This window comes from Coccidioides posadasii, chromosome 3 (assembly GCF_018416015.2).
Source record: "Coccidioides posadasii str. Silveira chromosome 3, complete sequence".
Classification (NCBI taxonomy): Eukaryota; Fungi; Ascomycota; class Eurotiomycetes; order Onygenales; family Onygenaceae; genus Coccidioides; species Coccidioides posadasii.
The window spans coordinates 4538816-4559877 of record NC_089409.1 but is presented as its reverse complement, the minus strand read 5'-3'; the positions used below and the strand labels follow the sequence as shown (position 1 = coordinate 4559877).

The window sequence follows — 21062 nt, the reverse complement described above, 5'->3', positions numbered from 1 at the left end:
AACTGTTCCATAATCAGGCCCAAATGGAGCCCTAGGATGCTCCAGCTCGGCGCAAAAGTTTGTTCTTGGAGGATGCTGTAGAGGAAGAAGAGCTGTGAATGTCCTTGGAAGACCAAGAAGTGCCTCTGCTACCTACAATAATCCATCTCCGTGAAATGAGTTATTCTGTAAGAAGAAAAAAATAAGAAAACCGAAAAAAGCTCAAAAATAATTTTTTGGGGGAAAACGCTTGGCGGCGCGGAAGAACCAGCTTTTCCGGCTGCCCGTGCGCCGAGCCAATCCGAGGCTGCTGATTTGTTAACTAAGCAATTGGCAGAAGTTCCAAAGGAAACCGATCGAGAATAACACAAAACGACGAAACGACGTCGTTCTCGTTACCCGCAATCCCCCGTCCCTCGCCATCATTCCCTTCTCCTCGCTATCTCCCTTCTCTTCCCTTTCATAGTTTTCCCCTTGTGATACCTTTTCATCTCTTCAGGATGCGGCCGCAATTGTTCCGTGCGGCGGCCCGCTCGAGGAGATGGTCCAGACTCAATTGCTCCCGCACATTCGCAACGACTGCCCCTCGTCCAGCGGAGGTTGAGCTCACAATTGGTCGGTAGCTTGCTTGGAAATTTATCCTGAACGGTTATGCTGACGGTTTATTGGGCTTTAGATGGAAAAAAGGTCTCGATAGAAGGTAGTTTGGAACCCCGAGTGGGAAGCTGAATCGCGACTTTATACTGATGCTATAATAAAGCTGGATCGGCTCTAATTCAAGCTTGCGAGAAGGCTGGAGTAACAATTCCACGGTATGTATACCTGCAGCATCGGACATTGGGTCAATTGGCGCTAATTATACTTGCAGATATTGCTACCATGAGTAAGTACATGTTGACCCGCTCTCGGTTGATTTGCACGATATATGTGCTGAACGGATGGTTAGGAAATTACACATTGCAGGAAACTGTAAGGCTGGCATTTTATTTCGGGGGCTTTCGAAATCGCACTGTCATTAACCGCCAATGTTCCTATAGGTCGTATGTGTTTAGTTGAAGTGGAGCGAGCCCCAAAACCCGTGGCCTCCTGCGCATGGCCCGTTCAGGCTGGAATGGTAGTGAAGACAAATTCACCCCTTACGCACAAGGCTAGAGAAGGTGTTATGGAATTCTTACTTGCGAATCATCCGCTTGATTGCCCCATCTGCGACCAGGGAGGTGAATGTGATTTGCAAGACCAGTCGATGAGATACGGTGCCGACAGAGGTCGATTCCATGAAGTTGGAGGGAAGCGTGCCGTGGAAGACAAAAACATCGGTCCTTTGATCAAAACATCCATGAACAGATGTATTCATTGTACTCGATGTGTCCGCTTTGCAAACGACATTGCTGGAGCTCCGGAGCTTGGAACGTCCGGGCGAGGAAATGATATGCAGATCGGCACCTATCTTGAGAAGAACCTCGATTCTGAATTATCCGCAAACGTTATCGACCTTTGCCCCGTCGGAGCCCTCACCTCCAAACCATATGCTTTCCGAGCACGACCATGGGAACTTAAACATACTGAGACCATCGACGTCTTGGATGGATTAGGCTCAAATATTAGGGTTGATTCCCGAGGTGTGGAAGTTATGCGCGTCCTTCCGAGACTCAACGATGATGTGAACGAGGAGTGGATCAACGACAAGACCAGATTCGCCTGCGATGGCCTTAAGACTCAGAGACTCACCACACCTTTGATTAGAAGGGAAAACAAATTCTTACCAGCAACGTGGGAGCAAGCATTGACTGAAATCGGAGCTGCTTACAGAAGCTTGGCTCCAAAGGCTAACGAATTTAAGGTCGTTGCTGGTCACCTCATTGAGACTGAATCCATGGTCGCTATGAAGGACCTAGCAAACAAACTCGGCTCCGAGAACCTTGCACTTGATCAACCCGGTGGCAGCCAACCTATCGCACACGGTGTCGATCTCAGATCAAACTACCTTTTCAACTCCAAGATTTATGGCATTGAAGACACTGATGCTATCCTTCTTGTTGGGACAAACCCTCGCCATGAGGCTGCTGTCCTCAATGCACGCATTCGTAAGCAATGGCTTCGTTCTGATCTGGAGATCGGCTTGGTCGGCGAGTCCTTCGATAGCACTTTTGAGTTCGAGCATCTCGGCGACAATGCGGCCGCGCTGAAGACCGCTCTTTCTGGAGAATTTGGAAAGAAGCTGGCAGCTGCCAAGAAGCCGATGATCATTGTCGGAAGCGCAGTTGCTGAGCACCCCGATGCCAAGAACATTTTCGAAACGATCGGTTCTTTCGTTGATAGGAACGCTGCCAACTTCAACACTGCAGAATGGCAAGGATACAACATTCTTCAACGCGCAGCGTCTCGCTCCGGAGCTTACGACGTTGGATTCACAACCCCATCTCCAGATGTTGCTCAGACTAGCCCCAAGATGGTCTGGCTCCTTGGTGCTGATGAAATCAACGAAGCCGATATTCCCAAAGGCGCTTTCGTGGTGTACCAGGGTCACCATGGTGACCGTGGCGCTGAACTCGCAGATGTTGTCCTGCCAGGAGCAGCATACACCGAAAAGTCTGGCACCTATGTTAACACGGAGGGTAGAGTTCAAATTACCCGCGCCGCTACATCGCTTCCCGGAGCTGCTAGAGAAGACTGGAAGATCATCAGAGCTGTTAGCGAATTCCTCGGCGCGCCGCTACCATACGATGATATCGAGATGCTGAGAGACAGGATGGAAGAGATCAACCCCGCCCTGAGAAGATACGACGTTGTCGAGCCCGTGTCTCTAAGTCAACTGAGCAAGGTTCAACTGGTCGATCAGAACAGAGGATCTAAGCCATCTGGCGAGCCACTTAAGAGGCCCATTGAAAACTTCTATTTCACAGATGTCATTTCCAGAAGGTATGTTCACATCCCCATAAATCCAATTATTCTACAACGAAACAACTGACAGAGATTCAAGCTCGACAACTATGGCAAGATGTTCAGCCGCCAAGGAAACCGGCAATCCAGATACTAACTTCATGGCCCCCGGCGAACCCGCGCCCCAGTATTTCGCGGCTCAATAAATAGATCAAACCATACTCTTTTCTACCATTCTCATCAGCATTGATTCTATCTTCATGTGACACCAGCTCTATTATGTCCTTTCGTGGCTACGGCGTTTTTCTGTCTCCTATGTTTTTGCCCTATATCGCTTTTCATTATTTTTTTTTTTTTCCCCCCAACTTTCGTAGAGCTGAATTACATCCCATGTACCTGCGGCTCCGCTCGTTTTGTATGTCTCTATCTGTATATAAGAGAATCTCAAAAATTATGCGAAAGGGAGCGGGTTTCTTGACTGATGTAATTGATTCATTGCGGGTGGAGACTTTATCCTCTCGTACAGATAGAGAAGCTACATAGGTAGCCTTGTGAACTGTTCAATCCTCAGCTTTGGAATGTGCGCAAAATTAATCCAAATTGATACAGGTATCAGAAAATGTGGCATAGATAACAGGTGGCTTTAATTCCCTTATAATTCATCATCGCTTTCGGTCTCGACTTCATCCCGCTTGCGTTCAGCAACGACTGGTGCTGGTTTAGCATTCCTTCCTCTCCTTGTAAAAGGTAGCTCACGACGAGGAGGAGGGCTGGAAGCAGGTTCTTGAGTCCAAGGAGCACTGGATTTTCCTCCTTTATTATCATTCGGTGCAGTGCGCTCCTTACTTTTCGATGGCACAGGGGCCGGTACCTCAGGTTGTTCGTCTTCGGACGCCGTTTCTTCATCCTCTAACGGGTCAGGGGTTGATGGGCGGTCAGATTCCGTTGCGGTTTCGTCTTCCTGTGCTTTTTCCTCTTGGTTGTTTGCAGCGTCGTTGTCCTTTGTGTCCACATCCATTGTGTCAAAAGCATCTTCGCTTTCAGAGTCGCTTGGGGGCGCTTGAGCTTTCCGTTTTGATTTTCTACTCACGTCGGCTTTTCTGGGTTTCTTTTCGGCTTCTGCAGCCTCTAACTCGGCAGCTATCATGCGGTCAGGCAGGTATTGATTTTTGACGGGGATTGGATTTTAGGAGGAGAGGGGGGAGACATTAATTAGATACTCACCTTTCGTGGGATCGATCTTTGCAGCGGCCAGAAGTCGCTGTTGGTTACGGATTTTCAGTTTTTTCTCGTTTAGCAGTTGGGCAAATTTAGCAACTAGCTGGTCGTCGTGTTCCTTTTTCGCCTGAATTAACTCCTCCAATTGGGAATTGAGCTGATTGATGGTGTTTTCTGCGTCGCGATACTTGGCGTTTAGGGAGACTATTTCTTGAGACAGGCTGTTTGCCCGGGCGACAGCGATGCCACTCCAGTCAAACAATTGAATCGCCTGGTCGTCGTCTTGTTTAAGCGTGATTGAGCCCAAGCGTTGCTAGAGCATGAACCTATCGTCAGCGCGGCTGATGACGTGGACCATTGAGATGGGGTAAGGTGCCCATGCAGAACGGGGGACATACCGTAATGGCATCAATCCGTTTCCGGAGTGTTATAACGACCTCTTTGTTGCCGTCTTCCTCGTCCTCGTCTCCCATTGACCTAACCGTCGCAATTGTCTCCAGTCCAGCCGCCCAGTCGTCCGATTTGAGGGCGCCTTCATCTTGGTTGAATACGTAAGACAGGATTCCAGACCATTCCTCGTCGCTGCCACGATAGTTTTTGGCACGTAGCTTGCTTATTTGGGACGTTTTCACTAAACCATCACAGCGTCAACCGATTTGCATCACTGGGACGACAGATTGGAAACCAATCCGTAAGCGGATGTATTGGGCTTACCAGAGCCGGCGTAAGGATCCTCTCCTTCAGTAGCGACCAGACTGAGGTCAAGCTCATTCTTACCAGACCTCGAAACCTTGACCAGAACGAAATCTTCCGGGCTGTCGCTGCGTGGAATGCGCAAAATCCTCTCCGGTGCCATGGTGAAGCCGCATGCAGAGAGTAACTTCTCTGCTCCGTGGGTTAACTGCCAGTCAACAGATGGTACACAAATTCACCTCGAGCCCAAGGAGGTTCCTGGTCCGACTGGAAATATCATGCAGAGAAGAGCCGCAGTGGCCGCCAACCATCTGCTGCCTGCACCGAGCTGGTCTCCGTCCTGCTGCCTATGAAGAGGACCTGTTGTAATGTAATGTACAGCAGTTACATGACATCAGCACAAAACTTACAGCACGCGCCAACCCATCGCTTAGCGACTAGCCGCCGAAGCGCGTTGGGGTTCGTACCGTGGCAGCCTGTAAATTACAGTAATAAGTGGTGGATGGAGCAAGCGACCGTCCCAACCTCCTATGGGTAGGTGCCCGGCCGCCCCCCAGGAGACGCCCTTGGAAGCCCAAGCACGGCGGGCGATCCACTCAACACAACCTCCCAACTCCGTCCCCTTTCCACCTCGCAAGGGATGCCACTTCGCAGGCCGTGGTCATCGTTATTATCTTTCAGCCGGTTATAGTTCAATATATCTCAACTTTGTCGTCTCGTTTTCAGCTGCGCGCCTTTCGTTGCAAGCAGCCTTGTTTTCCCTGTGAGTCTGTGACGCTTGCAAATTTGATGCTTAATCTACCATATGCAGCCCCCGACAGACCCTAGCAAATATCGATCTTCTCAGAATTACTCGTAATATCAGCTTTGTGTCCAACTGAAACACCTTTTGGCCGGCCTTTGTGTGAAGCGGAATTGCCCGTAATACTTCCGATACTTGCAATCTGGACGTTGCGACGCTAAAGGCCAGTGCTCAGTTGCCCAGGATTCTACTTTCATTTCCAAGTTTCGCCCAAATTTCCTCCAAGCGGATCCTCGAAATTGGCCCGTCGCATCGCAAGGAATGACTCCCCAGCCCCCCTCTACCTGCTTCGGCCCAGACCTAAATAGCATACGTTGATATACAAATCTGGATTTGTCCATTCGGGGGAGACGGTCTCGGGCGATTTGAACTCGTGGTCGCCGTGACAAACCTATAGAATGGACATCTCTCCGTTACGGCTGCGAAGGCCCGAAGACGAAGCGATCGAGTGCTGGGACGACGACGAAGACCTTCAGTGTGGCGACGAGATTTATTTTCGGACTGTTTCCTCGGCGACATCGGTGACTGGGTGCTCTGTTCGACCCTCCGGCCATCGAGATTCCATTTCGTCACGTCGCTCCTGCAGATCAGACCGCGAATCTAACTACGGCGACGAGGAAAGCTGGCAGTTACTGTTAAACGACCAGGATGAATTTGGTACCGACGATGCTATTGCATCTGCGAAGAATGCCGGGATCCCGATCCCCAATGGGATACCCAGGTCAGCGCTCCTAGGAGGCACTATCAAAAGACTTGGTGGTCGAAAGGGTAAAAAGGCCTTAGGGGATGACTGGTCTGAGGATCTAGATCTGGCAGGGTTGAGCGGAGAAATCCAGCTAAGGTTCAAACATGAGGCGACTTCCCCAGAGTCGTTGCTACATCTCAGCTCTCTCCCAACAAGCCCATCGAAATCTCGAGAATTGGAGTACTTCACTGATATCATAAACCATCCACCCGCACCGAAACAACAGCTATTCAACGATTTAGATAAATTTAAAGACACTGAAGAGGATGCCTCCTTCGATGATGTTCCAACTATTAAACTAGGAAAATCTCGCCCTCCGCCAATTTCGAATCCATTCGCTACTTCAACTGCGACAGAACCTGGTACTCAAGACGACAATATGGAAGCCGATTTGGTGCTGCCCTCGGATGGTGAGCCTTTACGCCTATCCACCAGACGAGAAACCTCCAAGACACCGGATGCGTTTGGGGACGAATTCGATGCCGAGTGGGCTGAAGGGAGTATTGGAGTACGATTCGGTGGAACAAAAAGAGAAGGGTTTTCCACCCGTAGCTCAACTGTGTCTGCCCTGAGCCCCAGTGTTTCAAGCTGCTTGACTGCAGAGAGCGATGACGAAGGATTCAACGATTTTGTCTTGCCTGACGGGCCCTTGGACCTGGGAAAATCGCTGCAGAAAAGGCAAGAGTCTGCACTACCTGTCGACTTGGACTTCCCCCCCGAACCTGAAGCTTCAAAGCAACCTGATCCCGCAGCGGACGATTTCTTCTCTGGGATCGAACTTGGCGACGGGGAGTTGTTTGACACGGAAAAGTTGACCCTTAATCGGAATATTAAGCGCAAGGTGGAGAGACCAGCAAGCCCTGCTAGACGCGGAGCAACAACCATAACTTTCACAAGCCGAACGCCCGGCACTCGGATCCCCAGGCTGTCTGACAGGCCACATTCCACCCAACTTGAACCTGTCTCAGAAAGTGGAGCGCCGGTGTCTAAATTTGTTCGACCTGCTTCTCGACTGAGCGGACACGCCACACACTCATCTTTATCCAATATTTCGATATCAAGCGCTGGTTCTGCGTCATCCAACCCTCCTAGTCGTCGACCTTCTAGTAGTAGAAGTTCAAAAGATACAATACAATCAACTAGTACGAATTCTCAACTACTGAAAACCAAACGATCCATTCCAGGACTACGAAATTACAATGCCGGCATGGCATCAACGCTGCAAAGGTCCCCTGGACGACAAGAAAGCAATTTGAAGACTCGAGCTACAGTGTCTCCTCGTCCAAAAACTCCCGTCAATCAGTCTACCGCTGAAACTCGTCTTGGGCCTCAACGGCGACATCATGTTCCTTTTATTCCTGCAGGAGCTTCTCCCAACCAATCGCACCATGTTAGCCTTAAAACAAGTAGGCACTTTCGCCGCGCAGATTCAGATAGTTCTGGAGATATGTTCACCCACCATAGATCCAACTCCCGCGTCTCAAGTTCTTCTGCGTTATCAGATACTACGCGACGTGGAAGCACTGATCTTCCTACTGGCTCGTTTACAGCTGGTGCAAAGCATGCCGTTACCAAGCCAAATAGGAAGAGGCATTTTGGAGATGGCACGGAACTCGATATTTTCGACGATCTCCCAACCTCAGCAACCGCTGAAAGTAAATATGTGAAAGTTCCTATCAAAAAAGGCCCTCCACGTGCCTTGCGTAACAGACTTAGTCAGTCTGGAATCCCTTTGCCTTGCAAAACGGAGACAACGGGTTCCTCTCTACCAACGAGCCCACCGCACCATGATCATACTCCAAGATTTGCTCGTGACACTAATGCATCCAGAAATGCTCGAGAGCAGAGAATTGCTTCCATGACTCATAATCAAAGGGAACGCGAAAACGGTCCTTTGACTCCAATTAGTGTGAATTGGAGGTCGCCGCCGTTTAGCCGACCACCTTCAAGTCCGACAATGGTTAAAAGCAGACCAGGACATAAACATCGCAATTCTATTAGCAGGCCCCACCTGATTAAGCCCATGGGTAGTGGAGTGCATGAGCCAAAGTGTAAGTTATCGCTGACAGAACGTCTATACATCTTTGGTACTAACATATTATCGATTAGCCGTCAAAGGAATGAAATACAACCCCACATTATATAGATGGGAAGGGAATGAAACCGCTACGGCTGCATTTGATCCACCAGCTTTGGGAACCCCTCCAAAGTCCACCCTTGCTCTTATCAGCAATATCGGTGGAATAAGTGGTGCTCAAGTTGTAGGTTCCATGGTCTTCGATCCCCAGCGTATGTGCTGGCTCAAACTAGCTTCTCCTGGGAAAACTGGTGCCACCATTCCTCCAGAGGAAGATGATGTGTTTGCCGGGCTTGAAGATCTTGATGATCGACCGCAAAAATCGAATACAACTTCCCGAATAGCATCAGCAGTTTGTGATATTGAAGCAAACGACCCGTTGACTGGTGATGACAAAAGTGGTGATTCCTCTGATGACTGGCCGATAACAGAGGAATTTGATGTTGGCCCAGAGTTTATCAAGAGACAACGTGCCGAAGAAGAGAAATGGAGGAGGAAAGTCAGTAAATGGGCCAGCGGAGATCGCAATAAACTTGGAGATTCGTGGAGGTGGGCAATTCGCGATTTGGTGAAGACGGACGCTCCCATCGATATTCCACTTTCGTACAAACGCTGAGCGACTCCCTTGGACTCAAAGAAATTAAAAAAGGATACCGAACAAAGGAAAAATAAAGCTTGATATTCTACGAGATGGCTGCGTGCTGGCGTTTCCGGCTCAGTTTCGTTGAATCGTTTGCGCCGCGATGATATTTCATAATTACTCGATAATTCCTTAATAATAGGGATGTACCAGAAACCCCCTATACCGTTTACGACAGACGTTTCTGAAAAGCATAATTCCCCGTCCCAATGCTTTGACGAAACTATGATGACTGTTTTTTTCCCTTTCCCATCAGAAAGGTCCGTTTCTGGGTTGCAGAACAGCAATCCATGTTCCATGTTGGAATCGGGACCTTGGTTAACGACTTGATGACTAGCATACAGTGAGGAGACATCATTACTATTATTGACTTATATGACATTTCACCCCGTGTATTCTAGATGTATCATTGCGCTTCCTTTGGCTACTCCTATTTTATCTTGTCGTTGCATCTGGGGCCTTTCTGTTTAAGCTTTTGTATTCATCGTTTCACGAGTATCAAGCTGCAAGCGGAGATTACTTCCTCTTCTCGTTTTTCGATGATGGTTAGTTTTGCTCTATCTACCTATGTACTATCAAATGGATGGGTGTTCTCTCAGTATATTATGCGTCCACTATGGCTGACAATCCAAAGAAACCATTCTTGGGCCTCTCCTCGCTTCATCGCCCCTGGACCATCAATCCATCTATACTCGAACGCATGCCCTACCCGAGAAGAATGGATTTCTCGTTCTTCAATGTGAACCGTTCACCTGTGAACATCAACCAAATCAATCATGAGAAAGCGCAGAACTTGCATATGGAAATGGCGAAGCTGCCACGCCCACCGGAAGTAGGGTGCTTCTTCCCCGCGATATATAGATGGTCAGCAGCCAGGGTCAGAGGAGCCTTCGTTCGGTGATAATCAGTGCGCACAGCAAGGAACAACTAGCTGAGAATGTGGAAGGCCTACTGATTCTTGTCCTCATTGGCCACGGAGTATTACAAGCTCCTCTGTGAAGCTCGCCATCTTAGCTGGGGTGATAATGAAATGAGATATTAAATATTGATTAGCCCGGACCTCAAGTCTCTTGCCCATCTGTTCATCAACAGAGTGAAGAACCTTTCCGAGCCCTTCCCTGCAGAGTTGCATAACATGTGAGCTAGTAGCCATGGGGGTTTCCGTCTATCTCAAAGCTAAACTTCAAAATGGACCCCGATCGATCTCCAAGCGGCCGTTAGGTTTAAAGGGTGATCGAATTATGGCATCGGAGAAATGACTATTGGCTCCGTCCACGGTGAAGTGCATGTCCCTCCCGTGTTAGCGCTCGGATTTTGGCGAAGTGTTCACACCGACTTTTGAATCTCCTGCCTCCTCAATTTCTTTTCTTTTTTTGTCTCTTTTTTCCTTAACCCCATTCCAATTAAGCTATCGATGCCAGGGGCATCCCGTGCTCAAATTTTTAAACCTAATGCGGGAACTCGCTGATCTCCTTGAGCGTTGGTGCTGTGCTGCGGAAGTTTGGAGCTCGAAGCTTAAACGGCTCGCCTGATCAAGGAGCTTGGCAGGGATTGGGCGGTGGTGACGATGAAGATGCAAGCCTGACGTACTCTGTAGATGTGCATATATGTCTACGACTACGATCTCACTCTTATCAAACAGATATCCATAAATGGTGCTTCTAGAAGCATCAACGTGACATAAATATGAGATGGACCCTGATCATGGCTCCATCACCGAAGCGTATCCATGGTCCATCATGAAACCAGCGGTCGCCTGTGGCAAACCCTGTAGAAACCACGTTTCGATGCCGCTGCGGAACCGATCTTTATCGCTTCTGCAGGACATCCCATTGTTGACTATGTCAACAATGACTGATTCGGGAATGACTGACTCTACGATGACACAAGAATGAGATATCTAGCTACCGTATATAAAAGGGCGAAGGAACCCTTTCCTAACATTCCAACCAACATCGCTGCATCCTTACCAGCGGAAGATATCTTCATACACACGGCTTGAAATAACTATCAGACTTCTTGTTCGAATACAACGTGGAGAGCAAAGCAGCCTTTTGCAGACGAGTGAACGAACTCATGTTCATGCGGCAGGGGAAGTGGACTCAGCACCAGGCCAGGCTGCTGAATGTCACCTGGACGGACGGGCTTCCCGCCGAAGCGATGATGAACAGGTTGTGGTTCCCGGAACATGGAGATGAAGGTAAGGGGCAGTCCCTTCGCGGCAACTTAAATTGCACCTGACAAGTCTCGGTAGTGGTTGAGCAATACATCTTATCCGACCCAGGCCACGTCCAGCTTCGACGTTCCTGCATGGCTTTCCTCAGGAAAATCGATCCCAAGCTGTTGGGCTCCAGGGCTGAAGCCCAGCAGGCTTGCAACCGGCTGTCTCTGAATATACTGATGCGGTCCCTCATTCGTCAGAAAGAGATCAAAGCTTTGTGGTAAGTGAAACAATATGCCCAAATCCACCCATCTGGGAATGCTGCAGGCACTGATAGAGTGACAAAAAAAGTGTTTGTCACCCATTGATACTGCAGTTCGAATTCAACAAAGTCATCAGCCAAATACAGGCTGATGGAGGTATTTTCAGGAAGGTAGCACGGAGTGGAACAGCAAAGGATCCAGTGGTTTTGATCTCCGTAAGTCCCAGTCCATGAAGCATCTCTTCTTATTCCTACATGTCTCTCTCTTCCTTTTTTGAGGGTATCATCAGCTAAGGCTTGGGATTTGCAATGATAGACCCCACAGGAAGAGAAGTGTCACGATGTACTTCCCTCAGAACTCCCTTTGTTGCTGGTCCAGGCGGTGCTCGCCTTTCAGCGTAATCCTGACTTCATTAACCATACAGCATATGTGATCAGAATGTCTGGAACGTCAGTGCAGCTTGCTAGCGCAAATATCTCTGTTGCCTCTCTTGAACGGATGCAGCAAGGGGACACCACCAACCAAAAGATGGAGATCCGCCAATCAGTGTGGTATAATACCCTCATACCAGACCACCAGAGGAAATTAATTCGGCTGTTTTTGGCGCTGTTGAACCAGTTGGATGCTTGTGTACAGATCCAGAGCGCGACGGCGAAGAAATGAAAATGGGCCCTTGAGCGGAGTCGAAGTTTGAAGGTAAGGACGTGGCCGGTAGGCATCTAGCACTTTCATCCTTCTGAAAGACTTCCCCGGCAGCTAGTGAATTAGTGCTGGCTTGGAAAACCGAACAGCACTAGCTAGCTGCTAGTCAGCCTTAATTGATGTCTCTTAAGCATTCTTATGACTGGGGCAGCCAAGTTAGCTCTTCGCGGAGGCGTGTGGAGTAGCGGTACTTTTTTGGTACAAGGTCTTTGTATCTCGACTGGTGAGGCGGGAGATCTACATACATGGGCCAAGGCGGATGGGATGTAAATAAAGCCTCTTTTGTCAATCTAACGATGTATCTACAAGTTTATATGGTATCCAAAGTCAGTTGTTTCGAATCTACTTTGCGCATGACTCGCAGAACTGAAGGGATCTGCTAGGCAATCTGGCCTATAGCGCCGCCGTTGGTTGCCTGACTCGAATTATGTCACGATCAAATAGATCTTCCAATAAAAGAGAATCTCCCATCCTTATTCGTCAGCTTCTCATCGCCCGTACTTTCGCTTCAAGAGAAAAGATGGAGTGTGGTCGTCCGACACGCCTCACAATATCTTGGTTTAGAAAAACAATTCTACCATGGCATTCAGCTATCACAAGAGTCAGAGGCCAATTAGCGGTCTTTGAACGGTCGCACAAGTGCATCCCACACTGACTCAAGACAGCGAACCAATTTGCACAGGCTGATCGTTTCGGAATTGGCCAGTTCCCTTCAAGAATTTTCGAAAACTCGGGTGTGAGGGACCAGCCTGCACAGCTATGGATCCAGCGGATTATGAGCGGAAAGGCAGATGCAGTTGTCAGTACGTATATTATGCAGAAGAGGGGTGCGAATACGGTTCTTCTAATAATTTTACCGGATACTCCGGAGAAATCGGATGGCTCATCATCCCCAGCCTGCGGACGGTTGCAGCAGAGGGAGGGCGGGATAAGCAGTGTCAATCCTTCAGACCCCAAAATATTTATGCACCGTTAGCTTTGGAGGCAAAAATATAGCACTTGTCGGGTATTGGAAAGACGAAACGAATATCCAAGCCGATCACCCAGCCTTGATGCTAGATTACCCAGTTTTTTATATTAATTTGGATGGGTCACAGGGCTGAACAAATTGCTAAAAATTCCTTTTTAACGGGATAGAGGGAGCAGAACTCGAGCAGACCACGCGTTTCTTTGCCGGATTCGCCTCTATTTCTCTTCCAACAGCCGTTTGGGGCCGAGGATGTGATGACGACGACAGCATGTCTGATTGATCGGGATTCCTTCATGTCAGAGAGTTTGGCTTTCTCTTTTTTTCTTTTTTTTTTTTGGCCTTGTGTCGGACACCCTCCCCCGGGTCCTAGAAAACGAATATCCCCGAGGAAAATAGACATGTGGGGAGGAATAAAATAAAAAGAATAAATAAAAATTCTTCGATTAAAAGCAAAAGCTTAAAGAAAATCCCTCGTCGATGGTTCGTGTCGGAAGTTAAGATAGCTGCATAACGAGGAGAACTAGTCAGCAGGGCCTGTTGACGGCGTACAAGATGCACACCCTCCAGCCCACCAGGTGAACATATTCTTTTTGACCCTGAGGAATGGCATGCTGAAGACGAGGGACCGTCGTCAAATGTTGTGCAATGCAATGTAATACAGTTCCAATGAAAGTCGTTACAGCCAAAAGAAAAAAAGAAAGCAGGGCTTCTGCCGAACAGTCTTGTATGTACAAGAAAGGTTTGACCGCCAGATTAAATCATTCCTGATGCAGAATGAGGAACCTCTCAAACCCCATGGCGAGCTGAATGGAGACAGCCCGCCTGGCTGAATTGATCAGAGATGCAACGGCTTCTCAGGACGTTGGTGAGTCAGCTCTGCGAACGGGGCGTGAACACATTCCAACCCGGAACGCTGCCCCAGGACGCTTTCCGCTGGTTCGCCAAAGTCCGACGTCTGACCCTGCTACTACCCCGTATTGCTTCCCAAGTACGGAGTATGGGGTTCAATATTTTCGAAAGAATATGGAGCAGCTTCACATCCTCCAGAACCCGAGGAGGTCACTTTAAAAAGACAATGTCAAAGTGTGGAGAAAACGCGCGCACCGGTGGCGAGATCTGTCCGGCGCTGTGTGGTCCGGGAATATGAAACATGCTTTGCTGTCCTTTCAGTCCGGAGTATGGGCAACGAAGAACACCAGGACGACCCTTGATATTGATCTAGAAGGCAAAAGGCTTGCATGACCCATGTGTGTTTTGAGACTTGGCCAGCGAGCACACAGCCAATGAGGCCGGCGAAGGTTGTGCTAACAGGAAATACCGACGCCCGTGTTGGGTGGACTGCGTCCCCTTCGCAAGTTTCCGCAACAGTTGGCAGCACGTCCTCGCTACAAATTATGCATACTAATGCACCGAAAGGGATTGGTCGCTTGGCTTCGAAAAGGGTGGGAGGGAAAATCCCATCGAAGGTCCGCTGCTAACTCCGCAAATCTTGATTTTCGGCCTCTCCCCTGGAAAGTAAAATAGAAAAAACAGGTCCATTTGCCTGTAAAAAAGGTGATAACCAGACAAGCTGAGGGCCTCCTCGTCTCTCCTCTCCCCCCCCCCCCCCACCTCTTTCAGCTGGAGCTGGAGGAGAAGAGAGGAGAGGGGGGGGAAGGATGAAATGATCTGCCGCTCTCAGGCTCAATCAGGAATTAGGCCAGGCGCCAATGGAGAAAAACGATCAGGGTGTATCGTCTTCGGCGTCCAATGGGTTCGTTTGGGCTCGCTCACCATGCCAGGAACCACAGAGACGGAGTGACGCTACTGCAGGCAAGTTTGTTCCGTGGTCCCGTCCCCCAGTCCAGCCGCTAACTGGATGGCGATGAACGCTGCGATGATTTAGGTTAAGGTCAACGGGTGTTGGCCTCGATCGTCATCGCTAGTTAGTCTCGATGTTTATCCTCCGTGTCCGGACCATGGAGAGCTACATGCAGCTTTTCTTTTTCGCGTTGCTTCTCCTCGGCCTTGCTTTTTATGCTTTTTCCTTTTCCTTTTTCTTTTTTTTTTCTTTCTTTTACGGAGAACTATGATGGTTTCGTTTTCTTTGCTCACCTTTTCGTACGAAGGCTCGCTTGCTTGGAGCCGTTCTGGTTTATTTAGCGAATGCCAGGTCTTGGTCTTCACGGAGGGCATGCACAAGGTCCTGATGACATGCAGCTCCTCTAGCCTAACGAGAAGACGACCAACCGAGAGCGAGGAGGCGTTCTTGTAGCTGTGATCATTGCGGAGACTCTGCACACGGCACATAGGCGTGGCATCGGTCCCAGTTCCATATTCCCTCCGCGAGCCTCGACTTCTTTTTTTCCCATTCTAATTTTTGTTGTAAAGTCTTGTTATGGAGTAGTTACATGGTGGGCTGTGTGTACGTAAGAGACCACCAAGGAAAAGTGACCTTTTTTGGTTTTAGTAAATGTCTCGCACATGGCTGCGCGTTAGAGGTCTGAACGCTGAGAATCGATTTTATCCGGTGAGACAAAACAGGATAGCAGCGATGGGGTGAGAAAGCAATCAACGGGAGCCATGTCAATCGCGCAAGGCGATGACAACATCGCAGGACGACGAAGCACCGGTGCCCACATCACAGCGTAGTGTGTGTGAATGTGTGTCTGTGCTCAGGCGAGCAGGACGTACAGTACCTACAAGTACTTATCGGAACTTAGGAATGCCGTGTCAAGCTCCGTCTTTAACGGCTGGCGACGAAGTACCCTCGTCTCCGGCCGTAGACGTTCACAGGTACCCGTTCTCATGCATGCAGGACGGAAGATAGCCAGGTATATCGGGAAGGGAACCTTGTCATTTTGTGCCTATGCAAAGTTTCCCGTCATGTTGTCTGCTCCGTAATGAACAGTGTGTGGGACGGCTCTACATATGTATACATATTCGCATGCATGTATGCATGCAGGATGGATGTGTGTATGAATCTAGTTTATGTGCGTGTGGACTCAAAAACAACGAGACTCTCGTCTGCTGTCTGTGCTCCAATGATTTGGAAGGATTCGACGCCGGCAATGTTGATCAATCAGATTTGGCAGATAAGCACCGCTTGGTTTGTTGCCCAACGAGACTCCAAACGGTGCCCTGGGGATTCTAGGCCCTTTTCCCCTAAAGGGGATGCAGAGAGTCTTTTTGTCTCAGGTTGCTGTTCATCGGAGGATTTGCCGTCGAATTGGGATGACGGTGATTCAGCGTCGGAGCAACCACTCGAGGCGTGCCGGGAGGAGGAGGACGATGCTAAAAGCGGTTTGCGAGTTTGTGTATGTAACTAACCAGTTGGCGCAGCGAAATGCAGGGTTGTACAGCGTCCTGCACCAAGACAATAAGTCGCAATATATATGGGGCCCGTGACGGGGATGGTCCTCGAGGGTTCTGCGGAACTGACCGCAACATCACCTCTTAGATCCATGCCGGCCTCAGGGTTTGACGTCAAGATCTGGATTCTGGAAACACTCGTATCGGAAAATTAGTCAAGTTACTCTGTACTCTGAAATTTATTGCCCCAAAACGAGCAGCACAAAGGGGATCGGGTACTGATCACTCTCTTAGCAGCCAGCTTGAACCAGCCCATCGCAGGGGGTGAGGGGAGTAAAGGCGTTGGCTTGCAATTGCCGGAGGATCCGTTTACATGCGACTCGACCTGTTGCATTAACTCTTCGGTTTACCTCTTACATTTTACTTTTATTTCTTATTATGCTTACTTTTATTTGTCGCTGGGAGAAATGGAAGCAGACTTCAGGTCGCTGATGGTTAGGGATGATAAATGGCTCTCTCTTCATTTGTGAAAGTTTTCCTCTGCTCCGTAGTTAGTTAGTTAAACCTAGGCTCTCTTGCCAGACGACTCATGTTGCCTGGGCGCATGGATGGCCTCGTACATATTTCCTCGCATACATACGACGAAAAATACTCCGTACATATGTACATACATAGCCGATGCTGAGGAGCGAGGACTGTAGGAACAAGCAATGCCACTCTCGTCGTACTGTTTCGCCCGCGCCCCGGGGGGGGTGGAATTCAGCGGAATGCAAGTGTCATGAAGCGGCAGAGGCCCATCCTCTTCCTCATCCCATCACCCACATAACTCTAACATGCAACTCTTTACATGAACTTGCATGCCAGCGCTGAGTGAGGTGGTCCTCCTCCTTGCCTGCATTCGCGTCCCATGCCGTCAGCCAGCCAGAGCAGCCGGGGAACCGTGGAAATAGAGGGCGATTCGGGAAGCGAAGGGGGAGTGTGGACAGGCAAATGGGGCTCGCCTGGAGCACCAGAGAGCAGTTTTGATGTGGCACAAGCAAAGAGATCCTGTCCTTTTTTGGGTTTCAGGTTGACGACAGCCTCCGGTGTGGTTCGTTTTGCGCCTGTTGCAGCGATGCTGATGATGATGAGTCGACGGAGTTTCTTATCCGACGAGTCCTAGGGCGGCAACGCGAACGGCTTGCTTCCAGGAATTAGCTCTGTTGGAGAAGCCTGCCTCTTAGGGCCTGGATCCAGGCGTCTGCAGGACTTCAAAAACTGCGAGTCTGACAACAGCGATCGTTTGGTGCCGGCGCCACCAAGCCTTGATCGCCATTGGACTCTTGACATCCCGGCGCATTAATAGAGCCTGAAGATATCCGGCGGGGATCAGGGAACCTGTGATCTCAACGTGGCTGTCTGCCAAAGTATAACCCACTCCCAGCATCCCGTGATGCGTCCTCGAACGATGTCCGAGTCCGTTTAGGTTGTTCATCCGAACGGAATCGATCCTTCATCCCATCTTCGGCTTCCGTCAATCCCACACCCACCTGCGCTGCCCTGGTCTCTCTCATCCTCGTCGGCCCCGGGCACACCAAGCCCACCTCTTTCTCTGGCAGACATTAATAATAATTATAAAAGAAAAAAAAAAGAAAAAAAAAAAATCACACCGAGAAAAATGGAGCACAGTGCGCAGCCAGGAGTGTGTCCAGATCTCTGATGGAGCCCTACTTCTGGGGACGGATCTTCACCGGGCTCGCGTATAGTAAAACCTGAGCTTGCGGACGAGCATCCATCTCTTGTCTCATGCCCGATCCCCCCATCTGTATGGCTGCACCACATCGTCAACACGCTCACTCGCTCCCTCTCAATCCTCTTGTCTGGGGGAGAGGGGGCAGGAGGGGAGCAAAAGGCAGAGTAAGGAAACACAGACACATGGATTGTAAGTGATCACAGCAGCTGGATTGACGAATCCCATCCGTCCTCACCTGGCTTGACACATTTTCCCTTTTTCCTCCCTTTCCTCACCTTCCAGCCACCCTGCTTCTCGGCGGATCCGCTCAGCCCTGCCTGCTTGTCCTTCGGATTGACCTGTCAAGGCCCCTCACTGGCTGCTGTCCACCCATGCATATATTCCTGTCGTACCAGCGCTTCCCTGGTCGACGACCGCTGTCCACGCAAATCAGAGCAGAGAGGTACCCTTGCCAGGGACCTTCCCGTTATTTTATGCACTTCGCCTTCGCGATCTTACTTCCTCTGCTTTCTCCGTTTTTCCCGACGATCCTCCCTCTCTGCCATTGACCCAGCAAGGCTTGTGCTGATCTGCTCCTCAGCTCTTCGTAGCTCCCGCTGCAGACTGCTGCTTGCTTGCTTGCTCGGCTGATTTCTCCCTGCAACAAAAATAGGAGAAACCCTCCGTAAAACAACCATTCGAAAGCGCTGTATCATATTGCCCGTGCCCGTTTCTCCCTTTCCCTCCCTCTCTATCTGCCTGTTTTATTCTCCGAATCCCGCCGTGCTGGCAAATTTGGTTTGCCCGTCCTTATAACCTGCGCTTCCCCCCTCCTCCACGCGAGAGACGTGCGAACACACCATCCTCGCTTCCCACCCTTGCTCTGCTTGATTGCTTTACTATTGCTTTATGCCTGCTTTGGTCGAGCTGCTCGCGAATTTGTGTCTGGTTTACGCAAGAAATAAATAAAAATTTTAAAAACGTTAGTCTTCACCTTCTAATTTTTCCCCTTCATCCCTGCGCTGTCCCAGCAATCAAGTGGAGGGAACAAGAGAAATGGCGGCAAAAACCAATACTTTATATGAATTCTGCCTGTGCGCGACTTGAATGACAATGCTATTTTCCTTTGGGTTCTATCCTTTCTCTTGTCATCTCTCCTTCAATCGGTGTGCGACCCCGTATGGACCCGTTTTGACCTCTGGCCTCGGTGGGCCCTCCTATTGCAAGGCCTCTCATGGTAATGACGGAACATTTATAGGCTGAAATCCACAAATCCAACGCTTGTCAGAAGCTCAATTCGCGAGGCAGGTCCGATGTCTCATCAATACCACAGCGACGAGGGCCAGCAATACGGGTACAGCAGAAGCGGTCAATATGGCCTCTCGCAGCAATCCTTCCAGTCGTACACACATCATCTTCTCCCGCCTTACAATCATCATTCCGCTGATCCTTCGTCGCTAAATTCCTCGTACAACTCGTCTCAGTCTGTGTACCCGCAGTCGCCTCCAAGCTCTCTCTCTTCTCCCGCATATCAGTATCCCCAGCAGTACGTGGCTCGGTCGGGATGCCCCCCTTCAAACCGATTTTATTTCCACGATTCTCTTCGAGAGGTGGAGATTGAGAGCCAAGAGTCATTCAATGAGCACACCATGCAATCAGAGCCTGTCTTGCCGCCTCTTGAAGGGTTTCCGGACGTTAGGGAGTTTGATCAATTGATGAAAAGGTAATCCTTTTCTTTCCTCTCAGAATCTAAACGTTTTGAAATCGGACCCTATGGGCTGATGAGAATGGCACAGTTATGTGGACGATCTATCCGTGAAAAAGCAGGACAAGGCCTTGATTCACTCGAGAAGAGCGCGAAATATTAGAACTGTGCTATTAGATCCCAAAGACACTGCCGTCGAATCGGCACAATTTAGGTATGTGTCCGTCTGCATGGCAAGTTGGAGCCAGGGTCTACCCGATTTTCTAGAGAATCCCCGGGCTCTCCGTGTATAGAATGCTGTGCTAATATTACCATCTTCCTTTTTAAAAGATTCTGGGTGAAGAAGATGTTTAAACTCGAGCCCAACGATGCCCGAACACCTGAGGTAGCGTCTTCTTTTCTTCCACTCCTTTAGGGCTTTGACTGATTCAATCCACATTTCAGTTAAGGCGAATGATCTGTCATGAAGGGAAACCAGTTGCCATTCGGGAGAAGCTGTTCAAAATTTTGACACGAGCACACCAGCAATGTCAACATGGTGGCCGAGACAAGACATCAGCGCAGGTCCGGAGGATATACTCCTGGTAAGAGAGAATAGCGTAGCTGGCTCAAGGCTATATCATTTTTGGCGACCTGGTACACTGAAACTAACTCGGCGAGGAAACAGGGTTCCTAAGGAGCTAATATCTCGATTCGTTAAAATATGCCCGACGTGTCAAGTTCGCAGAGGAGGATCACGTCTAACGCCTCCCAATTCCTGCCGAAGCTCCCCAAAACTCGACGTTGTGCCCCCACCACCCATTCTCTCACCCCCAGATTCCCGACGAGAGTCGATAATAAGCCGCTCCAGTGCACCGTACTCACGAGCTGAGCTCCCCCAACCTACCACCGGATTAAACTGGCCCAGCTCCCATCATAACAACGCGCATGGCGGCCAGTACCACGGACATTACCCCGTGGCGTCTGCTCCGACTTGGGCTACACTTCCCAGATCGTTGTCCACGACTATGCATAACGGTACTGGGATACCTGGGTCAATGAGCATGGGTTCAAACCACATGGAATACGATTCGACGTACGACGAGTCGCACAGTCTACAAGGGCCACATTACTAAACTGGCATTGTGCATCAGTGAGTCGCGGCCATCTTCTCCCACATGCATCTCTTCATTACAGGCAGGCAGACAGACGGGTTGTTGCTAATTGCAAGAAAAGCCCCAGACAG

At 49.6% G+C, this 21062-nt stretch overlaps 6 protein-coding genes across 6 annotated transcripts; 4 read left to right on the top strand and 2 right to left on the bottom strand.

Moving 5' to 3' along the window:
• Window positions 1-379: 379 nt before the first annotated feature.
• On the top strand, window positions 380-3324 carry NUO78 (NADH dehydrogenase (ubiquinone) 78K chain precursor, 5-prime end). The gene is made up of 7 exons (XM_066125176.1): window positions 380-594; window positions 656-679; window positions 740-791; window positions 848-862; window positions 926-948; window positions 1017-2898; window positions 2960-3324. Exons 1-7 carry the CDS (start codon window positions 480-482, stop codon window positions 3063-3065), a joined length of 2217 nt encoding a protein of 738 aa, XP_065981257.1. The 5' UTR covers window positions 380-479; the 3' UTR covers window positions 3066-3324.
• On the bottom strand, window positions 3321-5118 carry D8B26_006418 (uncharacterized protein). Its single transcript, XM_003069607.2, has 4 exons — window positions 4792-5118; window positions 4476-4708; window positions 4084-4390; window positions 3321-3999 (listed from the first exon to the last, which is right to left on the bottom strand). The coding sequence occupies exons 1-4, from the start codon at window positions 4931-4933 to the stop codon at window positions 3512-3514; spliced, it is 1170 nt and encodes a 389-aa protein (XP_003069653.2). The 5' UTR covers window positions 4934-5118; the 3' UTR covers window positions 3321-3511.
• A 776-nt stretch (window positions 5119-5894) lies between these two features.
• On the top strand, window positions 5895-9696 carry D8B26_006417 (uncharacterized protein). The gene is made up of 2 exons (XM_003069608.2): window positions 5895-8368; window positions 8427-9696. Exons 1-2 carry the CDS (start codon window positions 5971-5973, stop codon window positions 9008-9010), a joined length of 2982 nt encoding a protein of 993 aa, XP_003069654.2. The 5' UTR covers window positions 5895-5970; the 3' UTR covers window positions 9011-9696.
• A 1374-nt stretch (window positions 9697-11070) lies between these two features.
• D8B26_006416 (uncharacterized protein) lies at window positions 11071-12466 on the top strand. The gene is made up of 4 exons (XM_003069609.2): window positions 11071-11234; window positions 11289-11475; window positions 11547-11673; window positions 11774-12466. The coding sequence occupies exons 1-4, from the start codon at window positions 11111-11113 to the stop codon at window positions 12119-12121; spliced, it is 786 nt and encodes a 261-aa protein (XP_003069655.2). The 5' UTR covers window positions 11071-11110; the 3' UTR covers window positions 12122-12466.
• Window positions 12467-15068: 2602 nt separating this feature from the next.
• D8B26_006415 (uncharacterized protein) lies at window positions 15069-15419 on the bottom strand (the record flags this gene model as incomplete). The annotated part of the gene is made up of 1 exon (XM_066125175.1): window positions 15069-15419. The coding sequence occupies one exon, from the start codon at window positions 15417-15419 to the stop codon at window positions 15069-15071; it is 351 nt and encodes a 116-aa protein (XP_065981256.1).
• Window positions 15420-17940: 2521 nt separating this feature from the next.
• D8B26_006414 (uncharacterized protein) lies at window positions 17941-20969 on the top strand. The gene is made up of 5 exons (XM_003069610.2): window positions 17941-19855; window positions 19929-20051; window positions 20168-20222; window positions 20282-20421; window positions 20505-20969. The coding sequence occupies exons 1-5, from the start codon at window positions 19446-19448 to the stop codon at window positions 20950-20952; spliced, it is 1176 nt and encodes a 391-aa protein (XP_003069656.2). The 5' UTR covers window positions 17941-19445; the 3' UTR covers window positions 20953-20969.
• Window positions 20970-21062: the final 93 nt, after the last annotated feature.

What these genes read in the sequence shown, in the direction of transcription:
- NUO78 (XM_066125176.1), top strand. Translation starts at nt 480, where the DNA reads ATGCGGCCGCAATTGTTCCGTGCGGCGGCCCGCTCGAGGAGATGGTCC. An exon ending in ATTACACATTGCAGGAAACT is followed by an intron (nt 949 to 1,016) that starts GTAAGGCTGGCA and finishes ATGTTCCTATAG; the next exon opens with GTCGTATGTGTTTAGTTGAA. An exon ending in ACAGATGTCATTTCCAGAAG is followed by an intron (nt 2,899 to 2,959) that starts GTATGTTCACAT and finishes CAGAGATTCAAG; the next exon opens with CTCGACAACTATGGCAAGAT.
- D8B26_006418 (XM_003069607.2), bottom strand. Translation starts at nt 4,933, where the DNA reads ATGGCACCGGAGAGGATTTTGCGCATTCCACGCAGCGACAGCCCGGAA. An exon ending in GGATCCTTACGCCGGCTCTG is followed by an intron (nt 4,709 to 4,791) that starts GTAAGCCCAATA and finishes GTGATGGTTTAG; the next exon opens with TGAAAACGTCCCAAATAAGC. An exon ending in AAAGATCGATCCCACGAAAG is followed by an intron (nt 4,000 to 4,083) that starts GTGAGTATCTAA and finishes ACCGCATGATAG; the next exon opens with CTGCCGAGTTAGAGGCTGCA.
- D8B26_006417 (XM_003069608.2), top strand. Translation starts at nt 5,971, where the DNA reads ATGGACATCTCTCCGTTACGGCTGCGAAGGCCCGAAGACGAAGCGATC. An exon ending in TGGAGTGCATGAGCCAAAGT is followed by an intron (nt 8,369 to 8,426) that starts GTAAGTTATCGC and finishes ATTATCGATTAG; the next exon opens with CCGTCAAAGGAATGAAATAC.
- D8B26_006416 (XM_003069609.2), top strand. Translation starts at nt 11,111, where the DNA reads ATGTTCATGCGGCAGGGGAAGTGGACTCAGCACCAGGCCAGGCTGCTG. An exon ending in CCCGGAACATGGAGATGAAG is followed by an intron (nt 11,235 to 11,288) that starts GTAAGGGGCAGT and finishes AAGTCTCGGTAG; the next exon opens with TGGTTGAGCAATACATCTTA. An exon ending in ATCCAGTGGTTTTGATCTCC is followed by an intron (nt 11,674 to 11,773) that starts GTAAGTCCCAGT and finishes TTGCAATGATAG; the next exon opens with ACCCCACAGGAAGAGAAGTG.
- D8B26_006414 (XM_003069610.2), top strand. Translation starts at nt 19,446, where the DNA reads ATGTCTCATCAATACCACAGCGACGAGGGCCAGCAATACGGGTACAGC. An exon ending in ACGATGCCCGAACACCTGAG is followed by an intron (nt 20,223 to 20,281) that starts GTAGCGTCTTCT and finishes TCCACATTTCAG; the next exon opens with TTAAGGCGAATGATCTGTCA. An exon ending in GTCCGGAGGATATACTCCTG is followed by an intron (nt 20,422 to 20,504) that starts GTAAGAGAGAAT and finishes GCGAGGAAACAG; the next exon opens with GGTTCCTAAGGAGCTAATAT.